This window comes from Psammomys obesus, unplaced genomic scaffold (assembly GCF_907164565.1).
Source record: "Psammomys obesus unplaced genomic scaffold, mPsaObe1.curated_primary_1811, whole genome shotgun sequence".
Classification (NCBI taxonomy): domain Eukaryota; kingdom Metazoa; phylum Chordata; class Mammalia; order Rodentia; family Muridae; genus Psammomys; species Psammomys obesus.
In genome coordinates, this window is record NW_026585626.1 from 4,153,122 (window position 1) to 4,166,310 (window position 13,189).

The 13,189-nt window shown below is 39.1% G+C and overlaps 1 protein-coding gene across 4 annotated transcripts in view; it reads left to right on the top strand.

The window, feature by feature from the left end:
* Supt3h (SPT3 homolog, SAGA and STAGA complex component) overlaps positions 1–13,189 on the top strand; it is a 344,588-nt gene that overhangs the window by 218,175 nt on the left and 113,224 nt on the right. For all 4 annotated transcript variants that reach the window (XM_055612450.1, XM_055612473.1, XM_055612464.1 and 1 more), the window contains exons 4-5: positions 7,259–7,345; positions 9,711–9,801. In XM_055612450.1, coding sequence (XP_055468425.1) covers positions 7,259–7,345; positions 9,711–9,801 — 178 coding nt within the window. The remainder of the gene's footprint in view (positions 1–7,258; positions 7,346–9,710; positions 9,802–13,189) is intronic.

The following is a 13,189-nucleotide window of genomic DNA, read 5'->3' on the forward strand; positions in this document are numbered from 1 at the left end:
TGAATGAATGAATGAATGAATGAATGAATGAATGAATGAATGAATGAATAAATAAATAAATAAATAAATAAATAAATAAATAAATAAATAAAGTGATATTTTTTATTATAATTTATTCAATTTGTATTCTGGCTGTGGTCCACTCCCTCACCTCCTCCCAAGCCCACCCTCTCTCCCTCTTCTCCCCCTATGCCCTTCCCTAGTCCACTGATAGGGGAGGTCCTCCTCCCCTTCTATTTGACCCTAGTCTATCAGGTCTCATCAGGACTGATTGCATTGTCTTCCTTTGTGGATTGACAAGGCTGCATCCCGCAGGGGGAGGTGATCAGAGAGCCTGCCACTGAGTTAATACCAGAGACAGTCCCTGCTCAACATCCTTAGTCATCAGGGAGAGGCAAAAAAAAAAAAAAAAAAAAAAAAACCACTGAGATTTCACCTTACACCCATTAGAATGGCTAAGATCAAAAACTCAAGTGACAATACATGCTGGAGAGGATGTGGAGAAAGAGGAACACTACTCTATTGATGATTGGAGTGTGAACTTGTACAACCACTTTGTAAATTAATATAGCGCTTTCTCAGAAAATTAGGAATAGAGCTACCTCAAGATCCAGCCATACCACTCCTAGGCATATATCAAAAATATGCTGAACTGTACAACAAGGACATTTGCTCACCCTTTTCTGGGTTCCATGGGTACTAGACACACATGTGATGCACTTAGATACATGCAAGTAAAACATTGATTTGCATAACATCAAATAAACATTTTTCTAATTAACATCACTAAGTTAGCAGTCTAGTATTCATCTTGGTTTCATTTGCTATCACTATGATAAATACTCTCCCAAACACTATTTTAGGGAGGGAGAAGGTTTGGTGCTCACAGTTCCAGTTGCAGTACATCAGTGTGGAAAGGCAAGTGGCAGGAGCCTGAAGCAGCTGGTGACTGTCCCAGTCAAGAGCTTGAGTCAGTGCAGCATGCTAGTGCTCTCCCTGCTGTCTGCTTGCACTGGAACCAGGGTCCAGCTCATGACGAGTTTTCCCACCTTAATTAACCCAGATACAAAAATTCCTTACAAGAATGCCACAGGTCAGCCTATGCTAGAAACTTCCTCACTGAGGCACCCTCGCTGGTGCTTCTCAGTCAAATTGACAACTGAAACTAAGCATCACAGTATTTGAACTGAAATCCAGCTTAGTAGTGGAATATTCAAGTTTTAGTACTGAGTCCACTAACATAAGGATCAAACTAAATTATGCTCGATTACTTTTAACATTTGAAAAAGTCTAAAATAGTTTAGACTCGAAAGTGTTTTATAAATACCTTGTTTGCAAGATAAGAGAACGCTCTGGTAGTTACTGCCTACCCATCTACTTTCACATTCAGATCTGAGTAACCAAAGAATTAACTATGTCAGGCCTGCTGTCTTTATACAATAAATACAGTCATTGTTGACTGGAAATTTCCAAATCTTGGTAGGCCCACATGGATTGTGGCTTGACAATTCTCTAATGTATATCTCTGTTTATACATATATGCTTATATATAATAATTTTTCTGGCTCCAAGGTTCTTCCAATTATAGCTTCATGATATTGTTAAACATTTGACTTTTCTGTTTGGCTTACTATTTTTCTATTCTGGAAAGAAGAATAATAAGACTAAAAATTAGACACATCTTTCATCGATTTGAATCATTTTTTATGTTTCAAAGGTCTAAGAGCAAAAGACCACTCAGCAGTGAAAACAGGGGGGCAGAACATGGGATGGGAAGTTATTAAATCGGTTCTCCTCTATTTTTAATACTCCGAAGGATAACTTTGTTTAGTAGCAAATGTGATTCTTTTCAAACACTTTATTCTCAGTACTTAGCCTGTGGCTGTGAGCATCACTAACTTGGATGTTTTGAGACACTTTCTTCTTTTTCTTTTCCTCATCCTCCTTCTTCTCCTCCTCCTTCTCTTCCTCCTCCTCTCCTTCCTCCTCCTCCTTCTGTTTCTTATTCTGCAGCTGTTCATTTACAAGCAATGAAAATGCTTTGTGAGGCGAAGCCAGCTGCTCTTTCCACTTGAAATAGACTTAGCTCCTATAAAACTTAACATTCGTTGAAAATGCATATCACAAAGTCTACTAAACATATTAGCTTCACCACACAGGCCAAGATACAGACCTGGCTGATCCCCTCAGATCAAGGTTGTTTCTCTGTTGCCCACTGCTGTTGCTCAGCAAGCCACATACTGTAAGACTTGAGAAAGATCAAAATCAAAGTTCTGCTGTGTATAGTACTTTCATGCCAGTGTAAAGTTGCATAATCGTAAATAGAACATTGTAAGTCAGATAATGTGACTATTTCTATGAGTCTGTTTTCAACACAACGCAAGCTATGACTAGTGATAATACTGTTGTAAGTAACAAATAATCTGGAAGACATATAAAGCTGGCTGATATTACACTTTAATTGCTTAGAGTCATGGTTTATCTGTCTGGACTTCTCTCGTGCATTTGTCATCAGGACTAAATGATGTAATATTGAGAATATACGAAGTGTAGGACAATTAAATGGAGAACCAGCTTCTGACTGAACAAGTATTCCTGTATATCAAAGCTGGGTCCAAGGGTTGGTGAGAAAAGCCTCAGCCATTAAGAGCACTGCTCTTTCAGAGGATAGGAGCTGTACACATGTGGAGGTCAGAGAATGACTTGCTGAGGTCAGTTCTTTCTTCCCACCACATAGGGCCCTGGGATTCAAACTCAGGTTGTTAGGTTTGGCAGCAAGTGCTCTTAGCCGCAGAGTCATATTGCCCTACATAAATGCATTTCCAGACATACACACCTTTAAAATATTTATTTTTCAAGAACCCTTTCTTCAAAAAACTCACAGGTAATTTTCAGCCATGACTAACCACAGGAGAGAGATGGGTGTTATGATTAGTGTTCGTTTGAGCCAAATGTCTGCTTGTGGAAAGGGCAATATTCTTTTAAGGAACATACCATCCACAGTCCTAAGAATCCATCCGTCTCTGTATCTATTAACATCACAGATCACTGAAAAATCTCAAATGCCAGCAAAACATAGCTCATACCCAAAGGAAAAAGTTAATACAGATGACTTCGTAGGTGACATAGTTGCTGAGCTTAGTGAATAAGGATTGTAAGGTAGCCATTATGTGTGTGTTCAGAAAGTAAAAAGGAATCTTTTAAGGGATATGTGTTCTGTCCAGATAAGGAGATGAAGTTGCAGAGAACAAAGATGAACATAGAGATCCAAGCAGGGTTGGAGAGAAGTCTGGAGGCTCTGAAGTAGTTGCCAAGCAAACACCACAAACGGGCACACAGTGCTAAGATGTGTAGGACCTCCCTTGATCTAGCATGAGGTCCTGGAAGTTTCATAGAACAGTAAGCCAGGAAAAGAAAGGGAAACAAGGTAACCATTAATACCAAGGACAACCAAGAAAATAAGTGCTTTATTTATTTTTCTGTGTGTATGTGTGTTTGTGTTTGGTTTTTTGTTTTAGTTTGTGTCTTTTTGTTTGTTTGTTTTTGCTAAGTCTACTTTTTAAAAAAAACTATTTATTTATTACAATTTATTCACTTTGTATCCCCACTGTGGCCCTCTTCCTCATCTCCCCTCAGTCCTACCCACCCTCCCTCTTCTCCCCCTCTACCCTTTCCCTAGGTCCCTGATAGGGGAGGACTGCCTCTCCTTCTATCTGATCCTAGCCTATCAGGTCTCATCAGGGCTGGTTGCATCATCTTCCTCTGTGCCCTGGCAATGCTGCACTCTCCAGTGGGAGGTGATCATAGAGCCAGCCACTGAGTTCATGTCAGAGACAGCCCCTGTTCCCCATATTAGAGGAACCGCTTGGAAACTGAGCATCATATGGGCTTCCTCTGAGCAGGGAATCTATGCCTGTATGCATGGTCCTTGGTTGGAGTATTGGTCTCTGCAGAACCCCCTGGGCACAGGTGTTTTGTTCTGTGTGTGTGTTTTTTTTTTTTTTTTTTTTTTTTTTTTTTTGTGGAGCTCCTGTACCCTCCAGGTCTTTCTATCTCCCTCTTCTTCCATAAGGTTTCCGGCACTCTGCCCCAAGTTTGTATATGAATCTGAATATCTCCTTCAATACTCTGGTGGGTAGAGTCTTTCAGCACTCAGGAGGCAGAAGCAAGGGGATCTCTGAATTCAGAGGCAGCCTAAACTAGAGCAGGCCAACCAGGCTATATAATGAGATCCTGTCCTCTGTGCTTCCCCCTCCCCTCTATTCCTACCCCCAATCCATTCCTCCATTTCTTTTCACAAAGCACAGGCCTCCCATGGATAGCAACCAAACATGGCATATTAAGTTGCAGTAAGACTAGGCACCTCCCTTCTCCTCATGTTAAGGTTAGACAAGGCAACTTAGTATGAGGAAAAGGGTCCCCAAAATAGTCAGACACAGCCCCTGCTCCCACCGTTAGAAGTCCACAAGAAGAGCAAGCTACACAACTCTTAACATTTATGCAGAGGGCCTCAGTCAGTCCCAAGGAGGCTCTGTGGTTGTCAGTTCAGTCTCCATGAGCCACTATAAGCCCAGGTAGTTGATTCCTTGGCTTTTCTTGTGGTGTCCTTCACCCCTCTGACTCCTACAATCCTTTCTCTTCCTCTTCCACAATATTCCCCAGGCTATGCCTCATGTTTAGCTGTAGGTCTCTGCATCTGTTTCCATTAGTTGCTGGATGAAGCTTCTCTGATGACAGCTGGACTACATACCGATCTATGAGTATAGCAGAATATCATTAGGAATCTATTTTTTCCCTATGTCTCTGGACTATCCCCCCCTCCTCCAAGCAGTGTCAGGGGTGGGCTCCCTCTTGTGGCATGGGCCTCAAGTTGGACCAGTCATTGATTGGCCACTCCCACAAGTTCTGTTCCAGGTTTAACCAGGCACATCTCATACGCAGGACAAATTGTAGGTTGAAGGTTTTGTGGCTGGGTTGGTGTCCCAGTCCCTCTGCTGGAAGTCTTACCTGGTTACAAGAGATGGCCAGTTCAGGCTCTGTATCAACCATCGCTAGGAGTCTTAGCTAGGGTCACCCTAGGATATTTCTGGAGGTTTCCGTTGTACTAGGTTTCTAGCTCCACCCTCGCAAGCCAGAAATGCTCCCCCATTCCAGTTGTCTCTCCCAGTACTGTCTCCCTCCATCCTTCAGTCGACCTGATCCCTCTTGTTCCAATCCTCCCCACCTCCCTTCAGTCCATATTCTATTTCCCCTTTCCAGGGAGATTCATGCATCCCTGTTGAGCTCTCTTTGTTACTGATCTTCTCTGGGTCGATGGAGTGTAGCACGGTTATCCTTTACTTTGCAGGTAATGTCTACTTACAAGTGAGTAATACTATGTGTGTCTTTCTGGAGACCCTGCCTTAAAATTTATTTTAAATAAAAATAAAATCCAGTGATAGAAAAAAAATATATATATATTGCTTTTATAACAAATGGTTTGGGGAAAATGGTACAAAATGTTGTGCTCTTCAGTCTTTATTATTTTTATTCTGTTTCTTGTTATCACATTTGCAAACTGCCATTTTATAGAGTATAATAGAGAGCATTGGGTATGGATGAGCCACTGAGTTTCTGGGGAACCTCTTAGTGATACATAACTCACCTGCTTCCTTGTTGGCATGAATAATATTTCTAATGTCTATAGTGTTTTCCATGTAGACACCACTTCTCCCATGTAAGAAAATAAAAATGTATTTATAAGCTGGTTCTCTGTATGTGTCTAGATAAATGGATATGTATCTCGGATTCTCTACACTGAGCAAATGCATCTTAGATGGTGATAGAAATATTTTTATTTGAAAAATTGAAGTATAAACATTTCCCTGACATTCTAACAGTTTTCAGGGGGATGTATGTTCCTGGTGAAAACTGCTAAGTTTCTTTGGGGGAAGATATATCATCTTTTCAACCCCCTCCTAAGGTTTCTTCTTAAATGGCTCACAGTTAAATTTAAGTTTCTATATTTAGATAAGATTCTGTTTATATACCAACTACCAGTATCCAGGAAATCCAGTGGGAAGGCTGACACAGGAGGAGTTAAGAGTCCTTTCTATAGTCTGCTCATTCAGAGACTGTTGAGGCTTATTTAGTTAGCAGGATGGCTTAAACATTCATGCAGAGGTCCTTCAGCACAAATGCACCATTTAATTTCAAATAATGAAGATGGCAGTGGGACACTTTCAAAAAGAAATCCTCAGGAGTATGTGTTGTTGGTTTATTCCATTCCCAGAAAGGCACATGGTGGGGGTGGAAGAGCAGCTTTCGTATGTAAATATGTTTATAATACTGAAGATGGAGAGAGCTGGTTTTATGCAATCAGCACAGTTTGATCAAATTTGGAAGAATTTACAGGCACATTTTTCTCACATGTGCTCCAGCATCTTGATTTTCTTCAGATGGATCTATTTTATGTTCCTTCCAACTAATCAAAATAAGAAACTGAATTTGCCTTTGCCAAAAACTAGAACTATCGTTTTTCACATTCTTTTATTTTCCAGGTCATTTTCAAGTAAGATTATGTTTCTAGGGCTTCTGAATTCCTGAAAACTCTTGGCTTTGCAGCTCTGAAGGTCCAGATGAACATTTCAATGGACCTAGCTTTTCAGGCGGTGTGTTTTGCCTTTTGCATCACAGATACAGTTCACTTTTGTGTGCGTGTAATTAGTGTGGAAAGAAATTAATGCCGTCCAGTATTATGATTTATGGACTGAATCCTTTAGCCACTGAAGACTTGCCAAAGCGAAAAGTATTTTTTTTTCCTTTGGATATTAGAAACAGCTTCTGTTTTTGTTGATCTTTAAAGTACTGAATGGGCCTATTTCACATCATACCAGCATGGGAGCTCAGGTTAATAATATACTTATTCAACTAGTGATACTGAGCGAAACCATTGCACACATGGGTAGGAAGGATAAAATTTCATAAAATTATTTTCAGGTGTATTAATATATTTCTGGAAGCTGCATACAATTTTTCTTTTGCATGAAGGAGATCAAGGATTTCTGTTTATTGTATCTATTACAGGTGGGCTCATAAGCTAATTTAATTGCGTGTTTGGATGTTTAAAAACACAGGGAGCTCTGCTTTAAAAAGCGGTAACATGATTGCTGGGTTACCCCAGGTTTTTATTGTAGGATCTTATCTCTCTTGAGACATTGTGATTGTACTATGTGTAATTTATATTTCTGAGGGAACTTCTGCATTTTCTTTGTTGTAGTTGCAGCAAGCTGCAGAAGTCTCTCAGCTGCGGGGAGCAAGGGTGATCTCTCCTGAAGATCTTCTGTTCTTGATGCGAAAAGATAAGGTACTATAAAACAATTCCATTGCATTAAACACAATGTCTGATGCTTAATTGAATTCATAAGGAAATGATGGACCCTTGTTAGAGCTTTCAAATGAGAATCCTAACCATTGAAGCAATGTTTAGCCTTCATGGTTTACACAAGACATGTTTACTGCAAGAGTTGTTTGTCTTTCACGTGAGCGGATCTCTCATGCACAAACTGCACTGCTGTTCATCTTCACACACCCTTTTACTTGTTTAGACATTTTCTTTGCTGTCTCATTTCCCTAGGTGCTAACTCTTCTCTCTTCTAATAAATTGGGTCTTTCTTAGTAGCACATTTCTTTTTCTTCTCGGTTTGCACCTTAATGCTAATAGAATTCAGACATTCACAGAATTGTTTTTAACTTGAAATACAAAATTTATTCTCTGGACTGACTTATAAAAATAAGCAAATTAATGCAAGTAGTTTTATTAAAACCCTGAACTCTGGCTATTAAAACATTAAAGCTGATTGAAATTTGTACATCTTATTTTGTCATAATTTTTTATGAGTAGCATTATGCTTGAAGCATTTAAGACTTGGGGAATTTCTGGGTTAGATGATTAGATGGGAAAAGAGAAGGATTATGCCAAAGATAAGGCTCCTGAGGCCTTATATAAAAAGCATAGACCAAAGACCAGGACCCTGACAGGATGCTTGTTTCCCGTGATGGCTCTGGGTATGACTGGGGAAAAGCACTTTATGGAAACAGCAAAGAGGAGACTTTGTAGGAACCGCCAACTTGTTTTGTGCTTGAAGATGCTTAAGCGGAAGCAGGCAACAGGACCCACCCACAGTGGTGCTGTGGCCACAGAGTCCTAAAGGCTGCTGGCAAAAATGGGGCCCTTAGCAAAGGCTCCTTATGGGAACAGCTGAAGAACAACACTGCTAAGTTCTTCCTGGCACTTCTTGTCCACGTTTCCTTTTCACTGATAGATATAAAGAGAGAGACACACACACAGTCCATACTGGCCCTCCTTCCCTTGTGAGGAGGGCAGCCATTTAAATCCTATAGAAACTTCAGGAGTACGTACCTCTTTTAGTGCATTTCTAGTGTTCAGGACTCTGTCCAGAATATTTTGACCAACCAACAACATACTTGTAACACAATAGTTGTTACTTTTCTCATCTTTTTCAAGTAATTTTATTTATATTCTGAAATATTCCAAAAAGAACATAAAGTTGTTTATATAGGAAAAATACTAAACTGAATAAAGCTAAAATAATGGTTGGGAGTGAAAGCAAAGAGAAAAGAAAAAAGAAAAAACAAGAGCCCTTCAGGGTGCAATGTGACTGTTATTTAGTAGTTGGGGTTTATAGTCAAGGGTTTTCTACCACCTGCTGTGCTTTACATACTATGGGCAGCAGGGTTCTCTCATGAACCCTGTGCAGCAAGCATGTGAGGTAGGAGCATTCCTTAACTTGCATGTGACGGAATTAGACTCAAAAGTCACTCAACTTCCAACCCTGCATAAATCTTGTAGTTTACTTCAGTGTCTCTGGATAAAAAGAGTTGCTTAAATTTGTTTCTACTTCAGGAATATTGAAAATATTGAGTGATATTCATGTAAAGAGCTTTGTATGATGCACTGTGTTTTCCACCACCATTAGAAATCTAAAGCCTGAAGGTTGTGAACCAGAGATAATACATTCTAGGGTTAGCACAGAGTAAGTACAAGGCCTTACTAGTGACTTAGAGAAAGCACTACTATCATCCCCTTCTAAATCCCCAGAAGGCCAGCCAGTCATTTGTGAGCTTTGAGTTTCCTGAGGACAAATTTTTCAGCTTATAGATACTTTCCATAACTATCCTATGAAGAGACTCACAGGCCAGGTGTGGTAGTGCATAAGGTCGGTGGAAGCAAGAACATTACATATTCAGGTTTGGCCTGGGCCATACAACAGGGTCTTGTCTCAAAAATTAAATATGAAAGTGAATTGTTAAAAACTCCTAGTCTAGATGTTTATAAATCTATTTTACATAATTTTTGTCTCAAAGTATATACAAAATTCCAGAGCGTAAGTACACTTGGCTTACCAATGGCAATATGGTATTTATTGAAATCATCAAAAGGAATTTAAGATGTTTTCTAAAATATACAAAAAAGTATTATTCTGATTCTGGAATGTCTGGATGGATGCATGTGAAAACGCCTTTATAAACACATTTTAGCTGTTACTGAATAGCTACATTTTTTTTTTTTTGCTTATATTATTAAGCCTAATGATAGTTGTATTTTCCCCAGTGATTAGCAGGTACTAGTTTGTTAAATTTAATTCTTAAATCACTGTATCAGTAAAGAAAAAAATGTTTTATAAACCTCTTCCTTTATATTCCAATAGAAAAAACTTAGAAGACTTCTAAAATACATGTTCATCCGAGACTACAAATCGAAGATTATCAAAGGCATTGACGAGGATGACCTCCTAGAAGGTAACTAGACAGAGCACTCACCTGAAGGGGACAGTCCCAGCACCTGGAGCATTGTGGCAGGAGGGTCTTTCCAGTGTTGTTAATACAGTCTGGAGGTGATTTAAGTGCTTCATTGTTGGCAATTAAGCCTTGTGATTTTCTCTTCTGGAACCTTATAGGGCTTTCCATAGTGTGCACTGCTTTCTGCCAGTTCTGGAAAAGTAAGATTTAGCACAGAGAGAGGCAGCCCTTAAAAATTAAGAACTCTGCAGGTCCTCTTGAGGAAGTTATCTGGAGCGGAATATGTGGAAGTTCATAATAGGAGCTTGTTTAAAAAGAAGTGGCAATCCCAGCGATAAACTTAAGGCTAGGAGATTCATTGTATAGCAACAAGCAAGAGTGGCCAGCTTGATGTTCAACAGAGGAGACAACGATTAATAGCTAAGAACAGCACTCTTGAGGCCACAGTAAAACAAAGGGATTAACATTAGTGCACTAAAATGGGGAACATGTTGTTCCCAATAATATCATGAAAAGCAGTAGCTCATGACCTAAGGGCACTTACTGCCGTTTCAGAGGACATGAGTTTGGTTCCCAGCACCCACATCAGGCAACTCACAACTGTCTGACTCCAGTGCCTCTGGCCTCTTGAGGGCACCTGTGATCAAATGCACATATCTACATGCAGATGCACGCAAACCTACATATAATTTAAAATAATAAAAATAAATCTTTAAACAGCAGCATAGACAGCTTGCAGTTACTGGAAACTAGCAGCTCTGTGTGGTACTCAGAGTCAGACCAGCCAGAAGCTTTGTGGTAAGCTTGAAAAGTGACAGCCAAAGGCAGTGTACAGCTGGCGATGGAAAAGAATGCACACACAAGTCTGCACCGTGGAGGGGTGAGGGACGCCAGAGCTGCCCACTATAGAGAGATCTACTATAGGCCCAGTCTAACCAACTCACAAAACAAAGAAGCAAGCAAGGACAAGCCCACCAAAAGGAAGAAATGCTTGCCTGAATGACTGTGCTATATCATTTGAAATACCCATTTTCAACCCAATACATTACACATGTAAAAACATAGGTAGATATGGTCTGTAAAAAAAGAAAGAATAGTAGACAACAAGAATTGCCTACAGGAAATCCAGATGTTGAATTTAGCAAGCGAAAAACTTCCATGTAGCTATGGTAACATTCAAATAAATAAAGGAAATTGTATTGAGAGAAGAACAGGTAAGTATGAAAACCATGCCTCACAAAATATACAGTATCAATAAAGAGATTAAAAATAGTAATAATGTAGTTTAAACGTAAATAAGCTCAAAAGGCAGCATCACCAAGCCTGAGGACTCAAAGTCAACCACTAGATCCACAGGGTAGAAAAGAAGAACAGACTCTTAGTAGTTATCCTCTGACAAAAGTACCATGGCATATGCATGTACAACCATGTACAAAATTAATTAATTACTAATGAACAATAAGAAAGATGAAAGCTAGCACAACAGAAACTTTGAACTGGTAGGAGAATAAATGAACTTACATTAAAAAGTATATAATATTATTAAGAACCACGAAAAATAAGTAGACAGACCTTCAGAGAAATACAGGGCACAACGAAGTACATCAGCATATCAGAAGGAAAGGAGTATACACTACACACTTTACAGTATACATCAGTGTAATATATCAGAAGTGAAGGAGGGGAAGAGAGGGAAAAAGAGGGGGAGGAGTTCAGAAAAAGTAATCAAAGAAATAGTGAATGTCAGATTTGAGAAAATTGTTAGACACTTATCTAGGTACCTCATCAAACTAAACAACTCCATTGGGAACAACTCTAAATTATCTATAGTTCTACATACAGTAGTAAAGACAGGTAATTGTGCCAGCCATTTGAGAGTGTATCTGAGGACCTTTGGAAAGTTGTTACATCGTAGAAGGAGAATCGTAATGGATGGGATCAGTATACTTCTAAAGAGAAACACCCCGGACTCATAGCCTACTGATCAAAAGAGCCCTTCACTGGGTCCAGCTCTGTCTTGACCTGAGATGCCACAGCCTGAAGAACTCAGAAAAGTAAATCTTGGTTGTTTAAACTTCCCAGTCTGCAGTGTGTTTTATAGTGGGAAACAGCATACTTAACAGTGAAAGGAAAGGTTGGATTCTTTCCTCCCCAGCATTAAGAATAAGACAAGAATATGTACTTGTTCCTCTTCTATGCAGTACTAAGGTTTTAGTGTGCTGCTTAGGCAGAAAAAGAATTGAAAGCTTCCACATTAGATAGGACAACATAAAGCTACGCATGCATTTGCCATCCTCTTTATAGAGAAAAAACATCTTTTAAAAATATATATATTTATATAAAATAAATATATATTTATATATATTTATGTATATATAAATTTATATTTATTTATTACGCATGCATTTGCCATCCTCTTTATAAAGAAAAAAATCTTTTAAAAAATATTTATTTATTTATTTATCTATCTATCTATCTATTTATTTATTATGTGCACAATGTTCTGCACACCTGCATACCAGAAGAGGGCACCAGATCTCGTAATAGATGGTTGTGAGCTACCATGTGGTTGCTGGCAATTAAACTCAAGACCTCTGGAAGAGCAGCCAGTGCTCTTAACCTCTGAGCTATCTCTCCAACCCTGAGAAAAAAAAAAACATCTTAACCCACTAAAAACTGTTGCAGTTAGTGGACACATTTGTGAATTTTCAGAATACAAGATAAATGTATAAACAAGTGAGCAGACTTTCCTTATAGGCAGGACGAACAGTCCAAGGTCATATGAAGAAAGCATGTATAACCACAACACACAGAATCAACAATTTGCAACAGTATTTATCAGCAACCTACAAGATTTCTACACTGATGGAGAGAAAGAAAACTGAGAAATACAAAAGCAGCCAGCATTCATGGCTTGAACACTTGTTGACACAATAGCCATCCTTACTTGGAACTATAGATCACACCAGCTTTTTGTTGAACTAGTCAAAACCATCTCAACAAAAAGCCAAGTTGGAGGACACAAGCTGCTAACTTTAAAATTGTGCTGTAAATCACCGTAAACACAAGCAGGCTATGACCAACAATATGGCAGACATATGTTAGTCAAGGCATGGTCAGAACTGAGTGAGACTTGCAGACAGGCTCAATGATGCTTGACAGGGCTTGCAGAGCAGTTCCATATGGACCAACAGCTCCTTCAGCTAGACACTGAGAAATCTGTGACATCCAGAGAGCTATGTAGAAAAGAAACAATATGATCACTTCATTTTCCAATATGCCTTCAAAACAGATGAAAGAAAGAAAGAAAAAGAAAGAGAGAGAGAAAGAAAGAAAAGAAAGAAAGAAAGAAAGAAAGAAAGAAAGAAAGAAAGAAAGAAAGAAAGAA